Source organism: Piliocolobus tephrosceles, chromosome 14 (genome assembly GCF_002776525.5).
Source record: "Piliocolobus tephrosceles isolate RC106 chromosome 14, ASM277652v3, whole genome shotgun sequence".
Taxonomy (NCBI): Eukaryota; Metazoa; Chordata; class Mammalia; order Primates; family Cercopithecidae; genus Piliocolobus; species Piliocolobus tephrosceles.
Window position 1 is genome coordinate 25,688,278 of NC_045447.1, and position 20,347 is coordinate 25,708,624.

Here is a 20,347-nt window from a genome sequence, read left to right on the forward strand (position 1 = left end):
AGGTTGCAGTGGGTTGAGATCGCACCACTGCACTCCAGCCTGGGCGGGAGAGCGAGACCCTGCCCCAAAAAAAAAAAAAAAAAAAAAAAAATAGAAAAGGAAAGAATAAAAAAGCAGGTTACTGCAGTTGGATTTAACCTCACCAAATTGGATTTAACAAGTTTCCAACTGAAGCAATTTCCTCCGATACAAACTGGGGACCCTGAGACCAGAGAGGGGCAGGGCCTTGTCCAGGTTCACACAACACTAAGCAAGCCAGGCTGGGTCCCAGCTCCCCTCCTCCCAGTCAACCTGGTACTTTTCGGGGATATCCCGATCCAAAGGAGGCAAGGAGCGGGGTGGGGGATGGGGAGCGGGAAGAGCGCGGTGGGTAGGGGCGGTGTGGTCGGCAGGGGGTACCCAGACAGGGCAGAGAAGGTGCTGGTAACGGGGGCTGGAGAGTGGAAGGGTGTGCGGGCTGGGGAACCGAGAGGGTATGGGGAGGGAATAAGGGGCGGAGCGGGTGCAGAGTAACGGAAGCGCGCAGTGAAGGCGGGTGACAGGGGCGCAGAGGGGCGCACAGTGAGACGGAGGGAGAGGGGACGGCGAGGGCGACGAGGGAGGCGGGTGGAAGAGGGCGAAGGTGAGGGGACAAGGGCGGGGAAAAGGGCGAGGACAGACATAAGCGTGTCGGAAAGGGAGGAAGGGGCGGTCCGCACGATCCCCGCCCCGCCTCCCGGTGCCTGCGCACCTCCGCCCGAGCCCGCCGGACTTGCGGCTGCGTTCTCTACCGGCTTCCTTGCAGCTCAGGTAGGTCCTGGGCCCGGGAACCGGCGCCGAGCCGTGGACGCGCTACAGCGACAAGGGGACCCAAGGGGTAGGCCGCCGCAAAGGTCCCTAGGACCCCCGCGCCAGCTCACGCTGCTAACGGCAGCTGTAGAGATTCTGCGTGAGGTTCGGGCTCCTGGACTTCGCCTTTCCGGAGCCGTGGAGGTGGGGAGGAAGGGCGAGCAGTTCATGCCTGCAGCGCATAGCCCCAAACCCGCGCTTTTAGAAATCGAAAAAGCCAGGCCCGGCGCGGTGGCTCACGCCTGTAATTCCAGCACTTTGGGAGGCGGAGGTGGGAGGATCACGAGATCAGGAGTTCGAGACCTGCCTGTCCAACATAGTGAAACCCCGTCTCTACTGAAAACACAAAAATCAGCCAGGTGTGGTGGTGGGCGCCTGTAGTCCCAGCTACTCGGGAGACTGAGAAAGGAGAATCGCTTGAATCTGGGAGGCGGAGGTTGTGGTGAGCCGAGACCATGCCATTGCACTCCAACTTGGGTGACAGAGTGAGACTGTGTCTCAAAAAAAAAAAAAAAAACAAAAAAAGGAAAAAGCCGGCCAGGTGTGGTGGCTCACGCCTGTAATCCCAGCACTTTGGGAGGCTGAGATGGGCGGATCACCTGGGGTCGGGAGTTCGAGACCAGCCTGACCAACATGGAGAAACCCCATCTCTACTAAGAATTAAAAAAAAAAAAAAAAAAAAAAATTAGCCGGGTGTGGTGGCGCATGCCTGTAATACCAGCTCTTTGGGAGGCTGAGGCAGGAGAATCGCTTGAACCTGGGAGGTGGAGGTTGCAGTGAACCGAGATCACACCATTGCACTCCAGCCTGGGCAACAAGAGCGAAACTCCGTCTAAAAAAAAAAAAAGAAAAAGCCATGGGTCAGGAGCTAGAACCCTCTGCTCTAGTCTTAGCTGTGCCAGTGTGACTCCCTGTGTGATTTGGGGGGTAAATTACTGCCCCTCACTGGGTCTCTGTCTACACACCTGCAAAATGAGAGGGTCTTTGGATGAGTCTCCTTAATTCATTTCCTGGACAGACTTCCTCCAAGGCTTCCCCAGATTCACCAGCGATGCCCCTCCCTAAGTATCAACTTGGCTGTACTTTGAACTCTGGCCCCTCAGGTTTCAAGGGGACAGCCTTGTCTGGGATCAGCTCTGTCTGGGGAAAGAAGCTGCACCAGCCTCTGGATAGCAGGCTGAGTCATTTGTTTCTTGTGCCTTGAGTCAGTTCTCTCATCGGCTCTCCTCCTAGGCCAGTGTTATTACCTCCAGTAAAGATGGAAAAGTTGGGGTTCAGAGAGGGCTAAAGACAGACAGCCTGCTCTGTCCTGTCTTTTCTCCTGTGCTGTACAGGTTCACCAATTTTTAAAATCCAAATATATTTCATGGTACAGTGGAAGAACTGGCCAGAGAGTCTGGAAGTTTGGGTTCTGGTCCTGGCTGTGCCACTGACCCACTGTGACCTTAGGTAAGTACCTGCCCCTTTCAGGCTCAGTCTACTCTGCCCAGCAGCCAGGATATTGTTCAGATGCTCTGCAAGGCCCCTTCTGTCTTTGACATCCCTAATAATGATAATAGCAATCATAATAATTGTGTCCTGACCTACAAGGTCCTGCCTGAGCTGGCCTCTGTCAACCCAAAGCACCAGACTCCTTGCCCTACCTCAGGGCCTTTGCACTTGCTATTTCCACTCACGGGAGCACTCACCTACCTCTGCTTCTTGCACATTCATTCTTCTGATCTCCATTGAAACTTGACTTGCAGGGCCGGGAATGGTGGCTCACGCCTATAATCCCAGTACTTCGGGTGGCCAAGGCTGGGGGATCACTTGAGTCCAGGGGTTGGAGAGCAGCCTGGGCAACATAGTGAGACCCCCACCGCCCCACCCCACCCCACCGCCCTGTCTCTACAAAAAATTCAAAAGTTAGCCGGGATTGGTGGCTCCCAGCTACAAGGGAAGCTGAAGCAGGAGGATTGACTGAGCCTGGGAGATCAAGGCTGCAATGAGCCATACACTCCAGCCTGGGAGACAGAGAGAGACCGTGTCTCAAAAAAAAAATTAAAAATAAATAAAAAGAAACTTCACTTGCTTATGACATTCCCTAACTACACAGACTAGATGCGTTCCCTGGATTTATATCCTTATGGTATCTATTGACTTCATTGTATTTAAGTATTTGTGTAGTTCTTTGCCTAATATCCATATCCCTGTTCTTCAGTGCCTGTAAATGCCATAAGGGCTGGAAATCTGTCCCATATGCTAGCAGCTAGCTCAAAAAGGTGCTCAGAAATGTGTTGTGGATTCAGAGTGACTTTCCTAGGGTCACACCATTGGCAGCACCAGAATTTGAACCCAGTCTGTCTGATGTCAGGGCCTGAGCTTCCACCTTACCTGCTGTTTTTCATTCTAGGAACTTGTGCTGTGAAGACATTTCCCAAGTGCTTCATGTTAGCCAGCAAATCTGACCCACAAGGCCTGGAAAGAGGTGATTGTTAGGTTGTGCAGAGGTGGTCTTATCCAGCTCAGCGTCCCCCTGGGACCCACTGTGGGACCCGAGGCAGAACTGGGGTGGACTTGGCCTCCTCCATGGCACACCGGCTGCAGATACGACTGCTGACGTGGGATGTGAAGGACACGCTGCTCAGGCTCCGCCACCCCTTAGGGGAGGAATATGCCACCAAGGCCCGGGCCCATGGGCTGGAGGTGGAGCCCTCAGCCCTGGAACAAGGCTTCAGACAGGCGTACAGGGCCCAGAGCCACAGCTTCCCCAACTACGGTCTGAGCCATGGCCTCACCTCCCGCCAGTGGTGGCTGGACGTGGTCCTGCAGACCTTCCACCTGGCAGGTGTCCAGGATGCTCAGGCTGTAGCCCCCATCGCTGAACAGCTGTATGACGACTTCAGCCGCCCCTGCACCTGGCAGGTGTTAGATGGGGCTGAGGACACCCTGAGGGAGTGCCGCTCACGGGGTCTGAGGTTGGCAGTGATCTCCAACTTTGACCAACGGCTAGAGGGCATCCTGGGGGGCCTTGGCCTGCGTGAACACTTCGACTTTGTGCTGACCTCTGAGGCTGCTGGCTGGCCCAAGCCAGACCCCCGCATTTTCCAGGAGGCCTTGCGGCTTGCTCATATGGAACCGGTAGTGACAGCCCATGTTGGGGATAATTACCTCTGCGATTACCAGGGGCCTCGGGCTGTGGGCATGCACAGCTTCCTGGTGGTTGACCCACAGGCACTGGACCCCGTAGTCAGGGATTCTGTACCTAAAGAACACATCCTCCCCTCTCTGGCCCATCTCCTGCCTGCCCTTGACTGCCTAGAGGGCTCAAGCCCAGGACTTTGAGGCCAGTGAGGGAAGTGGCTGGGCCCTAGGCCATGGAGAAAACCCTAAACAAACCCTGGAGGAGCCTCTCTTTCTCCACAGCTCTGGACTTTTCCCCTCTGCCTGCGGCCTTTGTCACCTCTTCTGATAATAAAGCAGTGAGTGCTGAGCTCTCAGCCTTGCCCCACTAACCAGCTCCTAGCCTCTGCCTTCCCTCGTTCTCATTCGCACCCTTTTCCACTAGGAGGCCTCTTCACATCCAACAGGATTCACAGAAGGCCCAACTAGCTTCAAAACCAGGCACTTTCAAACTGGGTTTTAGCAGCGGGGCCTTTTGTCATGGGACGTCTGAAACCCCATTGTGCAAAACTAAAAACAAACTGAAAAACTGCTGGAGTTGAAGCAGAGGTCCTAAGGTCTCTCTTTCAGCTTCTGAAACACCCTCCCTCTGAAAGCCTGGGGTCAGTGCTTAGTTTGAAAAGCAGTGTGCTAAGCCGTCCTGTAGGGACACTGTCCATTAGTACCACATAGTATGAAGATAATTTAAGCAAGGAACCCCATAACAGTCATGAGAAGAAATCCTGTTGACATATGCCTGCCCTGTGTTAGGTAATGTGCTAAGTTACTTATATGCACATATAACCCTCAAAGCTACCTCGTTGGGCCTAGGTGGTTTGACCCCCACCACAACTTTACAAATGAGGAAACTGAAATTCAGAGGTTAAGCAGCCTGCCCGAGGTCACAGCCAGCATGCAAAGAAGCCAGGATTCCAATTTAGGCACATCTGAATCCAAAGCCCATTGGCTTGACCACTAGGTTGTAAGTAGATGGGGATGCTTGTCATGTGAAACATGGTACAGTGGAGATTCTGGGAGAATAGGGGAGGTGTCCTAAAGAATGTCAATCTCGAAGGGCACCTCTGTCGCAGAGACCAGTGTGGAGGTAGGAGAGTATGGGGAGCAAGGACTGGAGTGTAGGGAGTAGGTTTGGGGGGAGGGGGGAACAATTGGAGGTTGAAGTAGGTTGGGTTTTTCAATTCCTTTTCTCACTTTAGGAGGCTGAGGCAGGAGGATCAGTTGAGCTCAGGAGTTCGAGACTAGCCTGGGCAACACGGTGAAACCCCATCTCTACAAAAAATTTAAGAACTAGCCCAGTGTGCTGGCACACACCTTTAATCCCAGCCACTCAGAAGGCTGAGGCGAGAGGATCACTTGAACCCAGGAGTTCTGTTACAGTGAGCTACGTGCCACTGCACTCCAGCATGGGCAACAGAGTGAAACCCTGTCTCTAAAAACAAAAACAACAACAATTTCTCTTCCTGCCTCCCCACCTTCCCACACCTTTCTACTTGGTATTTGTTGGACATCTCTGTGCCTTGCCCAGTGCCAGGGGATGCCACACATTAAAAACATAGGCACACTCCTGGCAGTGTGTTCTGGTGCCAATAGCCCGGGAGGGCTCTAGAGTGGATGCTGAATTGAGTGGCACTGGGGGTGGCTTTAGATGAGCAGGGGGATGAAGAGGACGTTCCTGCAGCAGGCTCATGAACTGTGGAATGAAGGCTGCTGTGAGGAGCTGGGTTAGTGGGTTGGGAGAAGCATGGCATGGGGGCCTTCAGGTGTCAAGAAAAGCCTTGGCTTTGACCCAGATTTTTGAGCAGGGGCTGTGCCCAGGCAAAGGCAGGGAAGATCTCTTTGGGACTTGACCAAACCCCTTTTGGTCTGTCTTCCTTGGGACTGGCACCAAGGCCAGGCAGCAGTAATTTCCTTTTTTTTTTTTTTTTGGAGATGGAGTCTCACTCTGTTGCCCAGGCTGGAGGGCAGTATTGCAATCTCGGCTCACTGCAATCTCCGCCTGCCAGGTTCAAGCGATTCTCCTGCCTCAGCCTCCTGAGTAGCTGAGATCACAGGTGTACACCATTATGCCCAGCTAATTTTTTGTATTTTTAGTAGAGATGGGGTTTCACCATGTTGGCCAGGCTAGTCTCAAACTCCTGACCTCAGGTGATCCACCTGCCTCGGCCTCCCTTTGAGACTGTCTCAAAACAAAAATTAATTAATAAACACTGGTTTTCAAACTGCTCTGTGGCTCCCAAAGAAAGTGGGGAGCGCTCTGCCTTTCATCTTCTTTGGACCCATGAGCCTGAAGTTGTAGGTAAGATTACTTTAGAAGAGAGTTCCTGGATAAAAGTTTGAAGACCACTGTTCTAGGGTGAACTTCTCATGGAGACAAGCATACAGGGACTTGCCTTGGGTCTTGGTAACGTCTCCAGGCTCTCTCTGCTACAGTGAGCTGCCGCCCACTTATTTCCAAGAATGCAATAAGGGTATGAAGACAGGCCAGCGTACAGTATACACCCGATTAGCAACAAAGAACATGGAATAAATCTTTAATGCTTTCAAGACCTTTACTAATTCCCACGTGCCCTGAGGTTGGCCCTCTTGCTCCCTCAGCTCTTTCTGGCTTTCAGCCATCACCCCAAGTGTGCAGTTTATGTTAGAGGGGGCCATCAAGTACGGAAACTTATCAGCTTCTCTAAGGGAAAAGGCCGTCCCTGCTATTACCGGTGAGCACAGGCTGGAGCTCAGTCGGCAGGTGTGAGACAGATGCTGATAATGGGGCTGCAGTCAGGTTACCTGGAGACACGATCCCCTGGTCCTCTGAGGGCCTAGGCAGGACATGGGGGAGGACACGGTCCCCTAGGACAGAGTCCGCTGGCCAGGAGCAGCCTTTCAGGTTGCTCTTGTGTGCTAGAAAAAGTATTTTCTCTATGTGCCATGTCATGAAAAAGAAGCACTGAATTAATGGGATGCGGAAACTTTAGCCACAGGCTCCTCTGCCTGTGAAGAGAAGCACTTCTGCATGTGCAAGCCTGGAGCAGGAGGCTGAATGGCAGTGCTTCTCCAGAGACCACCACATCCACCCAAGTCACCTGTCCACCTACATTCACCTATCCATCTATCCATCCACTCACCTGCCAAATATTTATTGCATACTCACTATGCACCAGGCACCATGCTGGATGCCAGAGACAAAGTGAAGACACCCTCAGAGGGGCAGATGCATGGTGGATTTGGGAGACTAAGGCCCAGGGAATAGTGGGTTTCCCACAGATAGCCAGCATTCAGAGCAGCAATCTCCAACCCTTTGAATGCAAGGACTTTTTTGCTTATCTGTGGTGGCAGATATCACGAAAATGTATAAACAGACTTTTTTTTTTTTTTTTTTTTAGCTCATCAGCTATCGTTAGTGTATTTTATGTGGCCCAAGAAAATTCTTCGAATGTGGCCCAGGGAAGCCAAAAGTTTGGACACCTGTGATTTACAGGTTGTGCCTAGATCTGAAAGAGATTCTCATCCCCCCTAAAGCTGCCCACTAGTTGTGGGCCTTGTTTCCCTTAGAAACACCACACACATCATTTGGGAAAAGGACACTGAGTAGAAACATGGCCTGAAAGGGTGGTGGGAGGTGGACCTGGCCTCCTATGGCCAGAGGTCAGCGGACAATGGAAATGGTCTGATCGGCCACAGCAAAGACTGGGAAGAGGGACCCCGGGAAGGACCCATGATGGGTATAGAGCACTGTGCCGGAGGCTGGCTCATAGAAGAGCAGCTCCTGAGCCTGCAAGTCCAGCAGTACACCCAGCTGGGCTGGGCCCCGCAGCAGCCCCAGGTGCTCGTGCTGCCCATTGTGTGAGAAACGAAACTCCTGATCATAGCGAGAGAAGACCCAGGAGAAGGCATTGTGGCCCAGACGGCAGTCACTGCCAGAACCCTTGCGGGGCAGGTGACCTGACGCCACGCCCACCTTATAGGCACAACTGTTCTGGACATTCACCATCCAGGCATGGAGCCCACTCTGGAAGGAGGTGGCAGCCAGGGCATTGGGCCAGTGGTCGAAGCGCTCCGGGCCATCTGCATAGGCCTTTGACTTCTTGGTGCTGAAGGTCAGGGTCTTTCGATCATCTGACAATTGCAGGAAGGGGTTGACTGTCCTCTCATCGATCCGTATGTCCTCTGTGCCTGCCAGAAAGAATGCTCAGAGTTGCCGAGGGCCCACCCTGCCCTAACCTGGTCCTGCCAGGTAGCAAAAGTTCCTCGCCACTCATTAGCATGGTGACCTCATATAAGCCATTTACTTTCTCTGAGCCTCATCTGTAAAATGGGGGTCAAAATAGGACTTCTCACTGGGTGATCACAAGAATTAAACAGAATCATACATGTAAAGTGCCCAGCATGTAAGTGCTCTTTAAACTGTAGCCTTTATAACGATAGTTACTATCAGTCAAGACTCTCATCTGTAAACTCTGATAGAAATAAGGCCCAGAGAGGAAAAAGGGAGTTGCCCAAGTTTACACACTGAGTTGGTGGCAGGGGCAAAATGAAGACAAAGCATTTTGTTCTTATACCTAGCACTGATTATACTCCTTTCTACTTGGTCATATCTGTGACCTCCAGATTGGACTTGTCCTAGAAACACAGCCTCTGGGAGCTAGGAAGCATGAGATAAGCGATTTCTAGCAAATATCTAAACTGCTGGTAAATCAGGCATCATTTGATACCAGAATCTAGAGTAGACAAGCTACAGCTTGTACCAAAATTGTAAGGATAGTATGAGGATGGAGGATTAAAACTGAAAAAAAAAGATCAGTCTATTAACCTAACTATTCCACGAATTGTGCAAAGACTATCATTGGGAGAATGGAAGCTTCCTTCTAACTTGGAGGAGGCCTGCTCTGGAGAACCCCTGTGCTAAGCTGGAATTCCTGGAGGCAGAAGACCATGTCAGTTTACCTCTGTGGCCCCAGCATGCGGCACAGGGTGAGGCCCATAGTTGGTCTGAGTCAGTGTGTAAAGTGAGTAAGTGAGGCAAATCAGGCAGCTTAATTCTTGGTCTAGATGTTCTTCAGTTGGCCATCAATTATATCTTCTTAAAGAGAAACCCCAGGTTTCCAATAAATAATACTGAGCTGCCCTAGTAGGTCAGGATATAAGGAAGACATGACTTGTAGGAATGAGATTTATCTTTGACCCAACCACAGAACGTTAGTCTGGAAATGGGCAGGACTTGGCCCAGCTGCCCCAGGCCTGTCTGGAACCTTGACCCTACTGACCAGCCTGCATCCAGGATGACTTGTTTAAGCTACCATTTCAGAAGCACGGGTCCCCATTGTGAACCAGGAGTGAACCCCAGACAGACAGAAGCCCAGTTGTCCTAATAGTCCTGGGCTCTACTGCTGCTAACCTGAGAGGGACCCAAGAACCGCCGTTGCCCAGAGTTGGGTCAGTAGTGGGCTCCGAGTGCACTTCTCATTAAAGTTCAACATTTCCGACTCCTGGGGATCCAAAATGCCCTCTGCTTCTTCGGTCCTTATATGGGGAAAAACAGAGACAGAGATTCAGGATGGTTCTGGAAATATATCTGGATCAATATGGGATGAAGAGAAGAACAGAAGTAAAATCCTCCTATCCAGGTGACACCAAGATTGGCAGCTAGGGCCAGGTGCAGTGGCTCACCCCTGTGACCCTAGCACTTTGGGAGGCCGGAGGTGGGAGAGGATTGCTTGAGCCCAGGAGTTTGAGACCAGCATGGGAAACATAATAAGACTCCATCTCTACAAAAAATTTAAAAATTAGCTGGGCATGGTGAGGCATGCACCTGTAGTCCCAGCTACTTGGGAGGCTGAGGTGGGAGAATTGCTTGAGCCCAGGAGTTCAAGGCTGCAGTGAGCCGAGATCATGCCACTGCACTCCAGCCTTGGTGACAGAGTGATACCCTGTCTCAAAAAAAAAAAGAAAGAAAAAAAGAATGGCATCCAGGCCCCAAACAGGGGCTTGGGCCCAAAGGGAAGGTGGCCATTTCCCCTGTTTCTCCCCAGAAACCTTAATTTTAGCAAAGCTGGTGGACAGTTTACAGGGAGATGTATTCTTGGTGCTAGTATTAGAAATTGAAGGTGGTGTGCTCTGCAGAGGAAGCAATTTGCCAGAGTCCCTCAGTAAGTTAATGGCAGAGCTGGGGCTAAGACCTGGGCCTCTGGAACCCCTGCACGATAGTCTTTCTACTCCAACATCTTGCCCTTGCCTGGAAAATATCTCACCTGCCTCTCAGGCCTGTTGGGGCAGTCATGTTTCCCTGGGTTTTGTCAGAAGGTACAGCCACTCCTCTACTTTAAAAATGCAAACACCTGAGGGGTCCACAAAGGAAAGCGCCATCAGTTATCACCCCAGCCACAAATGAATCATGGCACTGTGCTCTTAATAACTCTCTCCTCAGCTCACAATGGGGCCTGGGTTTTGCTGGAGAGGTAATTTGGGACAATATGATGCCTAGGGGTTGAAAACAGCCACGTATCAGCAGCGAGGCCCTGGGCTTGCTGTTTTCTCACATTTCCTTTGCTATAACCTGGGAGACAGTGGTTATCTGATTTGACAGGACAGAACGGATTCAGAGCTAAAAAGGGGAGCTGTATTCAAGTCCTTCCTGCATGCAAAAATAGAACAAAGCTGGGATGAAGCCCAGACAGCATTCAACATATTTTTTTCCTTGACCTGGAGTGAAATCTCAAAGGAATATAGGGCAAAGTAGGAGTTTACCATGGAGCTTTGCAGCCTTTTGACCCGGGTGCTGAGAAAGACCTTTCCTACTGCCTCCAATCCTAAAGATGGCTTTGAGATCAGGCAGTGGTTCTGAGTACACACACTCTCTCCCCATATCTCATGGCTTTGCCTATAAATGGAGTGAGGAAACAGGGGTGGGGCATATACCCTGATGGCTCTTTGCAAGACTGTCACTGACTGTTCTGTCTTGGAAGGCATGAGGTGAATAGAGCCTTAGAAATGCCGGGAGCAAGCTTAGTAACAAAGGCTCTTTGTGGTCAGGACAACAGAGGGTCTATTGCCATCTTCTCAGAACACAGGAGCTCCAGCCAACAGGTGGGTAAGAAAGAGAAGCTGATGTCAGCAGTGCTAAGCTGTCATCCCAGGGCAAATCTGAAGCTGAACATACAGAGTAAAGTCTACAGCAAACCACCTGGGCTAGATGCCCTATGGTACCGAAGACAAAACTCATGGCCTCAAAGGGGTGGAAATGAAACAGGGCCTGAACATAGCATGCCCCGGCCAGGATCAGAACACCCAGACGGTGCAGCAGGATCTGCTGCAGTGTCTGGTCAGAGTTGAGCCCAGCCATGAGCGTGGAAACACCAGAGCCAACAAGGCACTTCTCAGATAAGTGAGTTTCCAGCTAGATGGGGCTTGACAACTTTTGAACACAGTACTTTGAGAGTATATTCCCTCAGCCTGGGGGCATAAAGAACATACAGACAAATCTGGAACTCTATGGATAGGCCTGTCAATAGTAGTATGGGCTTTGCAATGCCCAGACAACTTTGTATGTATTGTAGGATTGAGCAAATATTGTTGTTGGGGGCTGCAGTCCTCACTGTAAAATAATAAAGGGTACAAATGTAGAAAGGGAGAGGGCAAAGGAAAAACCTTGAGGTGTTACATTGGAATTAGAAGTTGTGATATGGGCTGGGCATGGTGGCTTATGCCTGTAATCCCAGCACTTTGGGAGACTGAGGCAGGAGGATCACTTGAGGTCAGGAGTTTGAGACCAGCCTGGCTAATATGGTGAAACTTTGTCTCCGCTAAAATTACAAAAATTAGCTGGGTGTGGTGACACATGCTTGCAATCCCAGCTACTTGGCAGGCTGAGGCAGGAGAATCGCTTGGACCCAGGAGGTGGAGGTTGCAGTGAGGCAAGATTGTGCCACTGAGCAATAGAGCAAGACTCAGTTTCAAAAAAAAAAAAAATGAAGCTGTGATACAAACTCATGCATCAAACAGCTACACACACACATGCACACTCACTCTCTCTCTCTCTCTCTCTTCCTAGTTCCATCTGCTATACACTGAGTGAGGCCTGGAAGCGAGGTCACTGAGTACCCTTAATGCTCAGATCTTGGTTTCTAAATATCATTCTCCACTAAAAACAACCAGGTCCCCTGGAGAAGTAGCTGAATCAGGGGCAGGAAAAGTACAAGTTGAGCTGGGGTTTTCTTCTCGTGCTTCTTGTGCCAGAGAGCAAGAAAGTGCTCAAAGAATGATGGGAACTTTTCAAAAGGACACAGGGTCCAGTTTGAAGGGGTTTCTACTGGCCAAATCTGGGACAGTCTGAATGTCAAAATTAGTAATTACAGTGACAGATTATAACTGAATAAAATAAGAATCCATGAGTCTGTATTAATATTGAATAAGAGAACAAACAAGCAAATAAATAAAGGAATAATTCAGGCAGGAGTGACCAATGGTTGCTAAACTATTGGGAGAAAGTCTGAAGGGACACAGGATATATATGCACAAAGTGTCTCCTCACAGACTGCTTAGTAATTATAAAAGGAAAAGTGTAACTTTATAATGAGGAAACCTAGTAGACATCACCTTATCCAAGTGCACAAAATGGACATCCTTGATAACGGACAAAGGGACATCATGTGCCCCCAGATATGATGAACTGAAGACACATCACTTATGAGGTATTCCTGCTAAAAATGTATAACTTGAATCTAATCATAAGGTAACATCAGATAAACCCAACTGAGGGAGATCCTATAAACTGGCCTTGACCTTGACTCTTTAAAAATGTTTAAAAAAAAAAAAAAAAAAAAAAAGCTAAGGAATTATTCTAGACTTAAAAAGACCAGCTGAATTAGGAAAACAAAATAAAACACTGTTAAGAACATTTGCACAATTGGAAACAGTCGGATATGGACTGTGTATTAGATTATAGTATTATATCAATGTTAAATTTCCTCAATTTACACCGGGGTTATGTGAGGGAATGTCTTTGTTTCTAGGAGAAACATGCTGAAGTATTTTGAAAGAAAAGTTCATGTTTTCTGGAATTCACCCTCAAACAGACCATAAAAAAATAAGTTTCTAACATATATACTAGATAGATAAATAGGAAGAGAGAGAACGAGCGACAATGAATGTGGCAAAATATCAACAATTGATATTTTCTAGGTGAAGCTCATTATACTACCTTTGCAACTTTTTTCTAAGTTTGAAATCATTTGAATAAAAAATTAAAGATCAATTTTAAAAACTCAGATCAGCTTGATATTAAGGATACACTGTATTAAAGGAAGATGATGAAGATAAAGGAGATAGAGAAGATGGGCAGAAATGTGAAAAGATTGTACAAGGGGAGAAGCGAGAACAAGCCAAGCATGCATCAGGAGACAGTAAAATAAATATGATCCATCTACACTGTGCAATACTTCACAAACTTTCAAAAAAGGGACGTGAATCTAAATGTACTGACGTGGAAAGATGTCCCAGATAGCCTAACAAGTTTCACAACAACAGGTATAACATGATCCTATCTGTGTTTTAATTTTTTTTTTTTTTTCTTTTTTTTGAGATAGGGTTTCAGTCCCATCACCCAGGTGGAGTGCAGTCACAGGCTCTCAGCTCACTATAACCTCTGCCTCCTGGACTCAAGCGATCCTCCTGCCTCAGCTTCCCCAATAACTGGGATGACATGCGTGTGCCACTGCACCCAGCTAATTTTTGTATTTTTTTTTTTTTTTTTTTTTGAGACAGAGTCTCGCTCTGTCTCCCGGGCTGGAGTGCAGTGGCCAGATCTCAGCTCACTGCAAGCTCCACCTCCCGGGTTTACCCCATTCTCCTGCCTCAGCCTCCCAAGTAGCTGGGACTACAGGCACCCGCCACCTCGCCCGGCTAGTTTTTTGTATTTTTTAGTAGAGACGGGGTTTCACCGTGTTAGCCAGGATGGTCTCGATCTCCTGACCTCGTGATCCACCCGTCTCGGCCTCCCAAAGTGCTGGGATTACAGGCTTGAGCCACCACGCCCGGCCTAATTGTTGTATTTTTAATAGAGAAGGGGTCTCACCATATTGGCCAGGCTGGTTGTGAACTCCTGACCTCAAGTAGTGATCTACCTGTCTAGGCCTCCCTAAGTGATGGGATTACAGGCGTGAGTCATCACACCCAGCTTTCTTTTTTTTTTTTTTTTTTTTTGAGGTGGAGTCTCACTCTGTTGCCCCAGGCTGGAGTGCAGTAGCGCATCTCAGCTCACTGCAACCTCCACGTGGGTTCAAGTGATTCTCCTGCCTCAGCCTCCTGAGTAGCTGAGACTACAGGCGCACACCACCACACCTGACTAATTTTTGTGTTTTTAGTAGAGACGGGATTTCACCATCTTGGCCCGGCTGGTTTTGAATTCCCGACCTCAAGTGATCCACTTTCCTTGGCCTCCCCAAGTGAAGGGATTATAGGCATGAGCCACCAGGCCCAAAAAAGTTTTTAAGACAACAACCAAAAAACCCCCACATACCCTCCTATGACTATATATAAGTCCACAAACGCACATCTATTCAAACCCATCGCTGTCAGAGAATAGGACTGGGAAAGGGTGATGGAGACTCATTTTTCCTTTTTCTTTGAGACAGGGTTTTACACTGTTGCCCAGACTGAGTGCAGTGGTGTGAGCACAGCTCACTGTAGCCTCAACCACCCAGGTTCAAGTGATCATCCTGTCTCAGCCTTCTGAGAAGCTGGGACTATAGGTTCTCAGCACGATGCATGGCTAATTTTTTATTTTTTTGTAGAGATCAGGTCTTACTGTATTGCCCAGGCTGGTCTCAAACTCCTAGTTTCAAGCTATCCTCCTGCCTCAGCCTCCCAAAGTGCTGGAATTACAGGTGTAAGACACCATGCCCAGAAAGATTCATTTTTCATTTTAAATGGCTTTATATTGGTGGAATTTTTTTCTCTCATGCACATGTATTGCTATTGAAACTTAAATATGAAAATAAATAATTTATACCCGTTGAAATATAGAAAAATAAGTAAATAAATGAGAAGAATGGACTGTGTTCCCCAAGTATAGCTCTGAAATTTCACACAGAAGGTTTGTGAATTACTCTGCCTGGCAAATTATGTCCTCTTGACCACTTCCTTAGGCCCTCAGCTCTTTTAGAACTCAGGCAGGACCTGGTGAAATTCTTTTATTATTGAAGAGCTAAAATGCAAAGTTTGAGTGGTAATGCAGACTTAAGTTTCAAAGATTCCTCCATCAGGGAAAGGAGGAATGAGGCAGAGGTGACAGTACTGGGCAGGTGTTAGACGGGTCCAACCCCCTGGTTCCAGGCTTAGGGAGGTCCCTTCCCCTTTTAGAGTCTCAACATTTTCATCTGCAGATGGAGGTGGTAAAACCCTCCAACAGGTAAAAATCCTCTTTTTACAGAGGAAGTTTAAGAAAGCAGTGGCAAGCCTTGGATTACTAAGTATTCCACTGCCTTTCCATGTGTGTTAAAGCAGTTCTGTAAGCCAAGGGCAGATAGATTCCCTGTCCACAGAGCTGGGCTCCAGGAAAGCCACTCAGCTGCATACCCTGTGCATTCCCCCAAGAGCAGCAGGGCCTGAAGGCAGTGGGGTGTGAAGAGGCCTAAGGGTCTCCAAGACTACCCAGTCAAATCACGGGGTCTATACTCACCTCTCGAAAATCTCTTGCTCCTTCTGCTGTGAGAAAAGAAAACAAAGTCAAGCTTGACACCAGATACCCAGCAGGGAGTCAATGCTAGGACAGATTTAACCACCAGAAAGGGCTCCATGTGGACTCTAGAATAAAAACTTCTACTCTTTAAGACCAGCATAAAGTTTTCTAGGCTGTTCTACACACACACACACACACACACACACACACACACACGCACCCATAACACATGCTCACAATGAATCACTCTACCCCATGTCCCAGGGCATCCTGGATTCCCCTCAACTCCACTCAGGACCATCGCCTGTTTACCCGACAGCATCCCCCATGAAGACTGCCAGCTTCTGGATGGCTGCAACTCTTTCTGAGTCTTCTATTGTGACTGTCCCAGTGTCTGTGAAGGAGCATGCTCTGTCCATGGACGCTGTGACTAAATGAATGCACAGTTGCGGGCAGTCATGGAAACTGCCCTACTTGCAGAGGCAGTGGGACAGCTCAGGTGTTCCACATTCTCCTTCCTCTGCTTGTGACTCAGATGCCACCTTCTCCCCTCAAAACTGCAGGCAGCTGCCTATCTATATAAAATGCTTTGAAAGGCTATGTACCAAATATGAATCATGGTGATTTCTGGGTGGTAGGATTAAGGATGAGCTCTGTGTTTTCATATCGAAGACCTCGTCAGCTCCCTGGAGCACAGTGTTCTCTCTACATGCTCCTGAACTCTTTCCACCTTCTCACTTCCTTTGACACAGCTAGTCGTCTTATCTTTCAGGCATCAGCTTCTAAGTCGCTTCATCCGGAAACCTTCCCTGACCCCTCTTTCCCCTAGCCTGGATTGTCAGTCCCTAGCATGGGTGAGTTCCTCTACTGCAGCACATATCCTTCCATATCCTAATTGTCAGTTAGTGTGTATTTGTCTCCTTTGTAAGGCTGGGAGCAGCTGACAGCTGCATCTGGTTACTCTGCCCCATAGCACAGCACTTCACATATAATAGGCACTCAGTACACATTGACTCACTATCAAAAGAAAACTATTATCAGTGCCAAAGAAACATAGTTTTATTCCCTTGCCTCATGTTAGAGAAGAAATTATTTAATGATACCTGTTAGAGCACAGTAAGGCAGACTTTATTCAAGACTTCATTGCAATGGGGTCTTGCAATGGGAGAGAGACTGCGTTCAACTCTGAACACAGAGTGGGCAGGTAGGAATTTATAGCTAAGGAGCAGGTTCAGGGGTTAGTGGATGGAAAGTTACTAAGAGGAAACATTAGGGGTAAGGGGGATTATGGCTAAGCCTACCTAACAGGATTCTTGCTGCAGACAGAACACAGTGATCGGACATCACCTGGGGGATGGTGGTGGATGAGGAACCTCATCAGATATCAACGATGATCAGATATCAAAGATGGGGGTTTCTGGCTACATCGACTTAGCAGGGTTCTTTTGTAAAAATTGGATTTTATAATGAAGTGTACAGATGGGCCTGGGAGAAGGCTCAGAAGCCTGACTAAAGTTTGGCCAAGCAAAGAATCTTTGTCACTCATCCCTGCTCCAAATTCTCATCTCCACCCTCCTCATACTGACAAACATTCTCCATATTTTCAGACTTTCGGGGAGCCTGGCCAACTGGTCATGCCCTCACCCTTGCCTGACTTACAATCAGCTGCAGGTCATCCAGGTGGGTAAGCATGCCCACCAGGCTGGTGCGGATGGTGTCAAGCTTCTGCAGTGCCTCGGCCCAGTGCACCCGCTGTGTCAGGATGCTCTGGTGGGCCCGCTCCTCTTCGCCATGCACCTGTTCCAGTAACCGCTGCTCCTCGCTCTCGCAAAGACTCCTCACCAGACTCAACCGCTGGATAACCAGTTCCCTCGCTGCACTGGCCATGCTCTGATGAGGGACAAAAGGAGGAGCTGGGTGGTCTGTGCAAAGCCCCGGTCAGGAATAAAAGGGTTTAGGCTCAGTGGAAAGGAGTGTTGAGATTGAATAGCAGTGTCTGCCACGGGCTTAGTAATGGAAATAATAGCATGTAAGCCTTTTACTTTGACATCTCTGCCCTAAGACTTTCCAAATATGGTTTAGGATAAAGAAATTTGAGATACAGACACATAGGCCATATCTCAGGGAGCCATGATCACATAATGGAAGACCTGGGCAGGACTTAGAGCCCAACTGGAATACTCTACCTAATCACAGTTGGGAATACAAGGTCAAAGGATCAAGGTCAGAGAATCACAGAATTGCAGAGCAGAGGGCCTAAAAAGTCATCCGCATTAGCAGGATCCATACCAGCAGTGGTACAGTTGATATTTCACCATTTTGAGGGAAAAAACTGATGGCTTCCTAAAGCTGTCCATTTCAACTGGTTATGTGGTAGAATTTTTATCTGTCACAGAAGAGGCCTGAAATCAATTCTCAGACAATTAAGTTAACAGGTGTCTTCTAGTAATTCTTAGCACAGTGCCTGGCATACAGTAGGTACTTAAACATTGACTGAATGGGAAATGTTTTCTTTTTTTAAAATTTTTTTAAAAATAGAGATGGAGTTTCACCATGTTGCCCAAGCTGGTCTCAAACTCCTAGACTCAATCAATACATCCAACTCAGCCCCACAAAGTGCTGGGATTATAGGCATGAGCCACTGTGCCCACCCAGGAAATTTTTTCTCACTTAGGAAAAGATCTCTTGGTAGTGCTCACATGGCAATTCAGTAGCAAAGCTGAGACTGGAACCCAGTTCTCTTGACTCTCAGTCCAATCCCATTCCCTTACACCAGATGCCACCTGGCAACCAATCCTCCCCAAAGGCACCTGTCGCATAAGCAGCTGCACTTGTACTCTTGCCAGACAAGTGGGAATAGAACTGCCTCCTTCATGTGAGAAAGTCAGGGATAGCCAGCAGCTTCCCTATGCCCTGTCCCTGAAGACCTGCTCTGTACAGTGCATGGGGCAGTCATTCCTATTTCACAGAAATCTCTGAGACCCACAGTTTGCCTTACAGGGAGGAGACAGTAGCTAAGTGAATGGCAAGTGAACTCAGAAGGTAAGACTCCAAGTTTATAGTGTGCTCTTGAGGCAACATAAAACATAGTGGTCAAGAAATTAAGCTTTAGAGATAGTGTCTAGATTTAAATCTTAACTGCTCCACTCATTAGCTGTGGAACTTGGAACATCTTCCTTATCTTCCCTATGCCTCTATTTTCTTTTTTTTTTTTTTTTTTTTCTTTTTTTTTTTGAGACGGAGTCTTGCTCTGTCGCCCAGGCTGGAGTGCAGTGGCCGGATCTCAGCTCACTGCAACCTCTGCCTCCCGGGTTCATGCCATTCTCCTGCCTCAGCCTCCCGAGTAGCTGGGACCACAGGCGCCGGCCACCTCGCCCGGCTAATTTTTTGTATTTTTAGTAGAGACGGGGTTTCACCGTGTTAGTCAGGATGGTCTCGATCTCCTGACCTCGTGATCCGCCCATCTCGGCCTCCCAAAGTGCTGGGATTACAGGCTTGAGCCACCGCGCCCGGCCTCCACCTATGCCTCTATTTTCTAACCTGTAAAATGAGAATAATAATAGTACCTACCTCATAAGGCTATGGTGAGGGTTAAATGTGTTAATATATATAAAGTAGAACAAAGCCTGCCACATTATGTGTTCAATAACATTCATTCACTATTGCTCTTCTTCATCTTTTTTTTTTTTTTTTTTAAGAGACAGACTCTTGCTCTGATGCCCAGGCTGAAATGCAGTGGCACCATCATAGCTCACTGCAGCTTTGATCTCCTGGGCTCAAGCGATCCTCCTGCCTCAGTCTTCCAAAGTGCTGGGATTACAGTCATGAGCAACTATATCCAGCCCACTATTATTCTCCTGTTTATCCCACCTTAATGCCTTACCCACAGGATGAGCCCCTGAAACCATGGTTGTACTGTTTGATCCTGGATCAAAACAGATCCTCACCCAAGATGAATCAGATTCTGATTCCTGCCTAAAAGACTCTAGTCAATCTCAACAAGTTTGTTGAGCCATTCCCAGAAAAGGACAGCAAAGCAAAGAAAAAGCTTCCCTTTCCAAACACGTGACAGAGAGTAGACAAACCAAAAACCCTCTCAGAATAAGGTAGAGAAATGCTGGAAAAATAGCCCAAGCATCCTTTTAAAAGTGTAGTTGTGGCTGGACACAGTGGCTCATACCTGCAATCCCAGCACTTTGGGAGGCCTAGGCAGGTGGATCACCAGAGGTCAGGAGTTTGAGACCAGCCTGGCCAACATGGTGAAACCCTGCCTCTACTAAAATACAAAAAATTACCTGGGCCAGTGGTGGGAGTCTGTAATCCCAGTTACTCAGGAGGCTGAGGCAGGAGAATTGCTTGAACCTGGCAGGTGGAGGCTGCAGCGAGCTGAGATCACACCACTGCACTCTAGCCTGGGTGACAGGGCGAGACTCTGTCTCAAAAAAAAAAAAAAAATTATTAAGTAGAGAGCAGATTTGAACCAACGAATAAGTGTTTTATTTTTTGAGACAGGGTCTCGCTCTGTCACCCAGGCTAGAATGCAGTGGCGCAATCATAGCTCACTGCAGCCTCAAACTCCTAGGCTCAAGTGATCCTCTCACCTCACCCACCCAAGTAGTTGGGACTATAGGCTCATGCCATCATGTCTGGCTAATTTTTTTTTTTTTTTTTTTTTTTTTTTTTTTTTTTTGC

General features: G+C 48.4%; 2 protein-coding genes across 6 annotated transcripts in view; one reads left to right on the forward strand and one right to left on the reverse strand.

Moving 5' to 3' along the window:
- The first annotated feature begins 613 nt into the window (after nucleotides 1–613).
- HDHD3 (haloacid dehalogenase like hydrolase domain containing 3) lies at nucleotides 614–4,326 on the forward strand. Of its 3 annotated transcripts, XM_023223760.3 has the most exons (3): nucleotides 614–789; nucleotides 2,204–2,277; nucleotides 3,221–4,325. In XM_023223760.3, the coding sequence occupies exon 3, from the start codon at nucleotides 3,397–3,399 to the stop codon at nucleotides 4,150–4,152; it is 756 nt and encodes a 251-aa protein (XP_023079528.1). In that variant the 5' UTR covers nucleotides 614–789; nucleotides 2,204–2,277; nucleotides 3,221–3,396; the 3' UTR covers nucleotides 4,153–4,325. The 3 variants fall into 3 exon arrangements, with proteins under 3 accessions (XP_023079528.1, XP_023079529.1, XP_031789958.1); XM_023223761.3 differs by lacking the exon at nucleotides 2,204–2,277; XM_031934098.1 differs by lacking the exon at nucleotides 614–789 and having other exon boundaries at nucleotides 796–2,277; nucleotides 3,221–4,326.
- A 2,197-nt stretch (nucleotides 4,327–6,523) lies between these two features.
- Nucleotides 6,524–20,347, reverse strand: part of BSPRY (B-box and SPRY domain containing) — a 22,797-nt gene continuing 8,973 nt past the window's right edge. The window contains exons 3-6 of one of the 3 annotated variants that reach the window (XM_023223780.2): nucleotides 17,315–17,545; nucleotides 15,656–15,678; nucleotides 9,377–9,501; nucleotides 6,524–8,154 (exon numbers count right to left, since the gene is read on the reverse strand). In XM_023223780.2, the coding sequence (XP_023079548.1) occupies nucleotides 7,628–8,154; nucleotides 9,377–9,501; nucleotides 15,656–15,678; nucleotides 17,315–17,545 (906 nt within the window). In that variant the 3' untranslated portion in view covers nucleotides 6,524–7,627. Of the gene's footprint in view, nucleotides 8,155–9,376; nucleotides 9,502–10,069; nucleotides 10,317–15,655; nucleotides 15,682–17,314; nucleotides 17,546–20,347 lie in introns of those variants that run through there. The other 2 variants (XM_023223778.3, XM_023223781.3) reach the window with 2 other exon arrangements.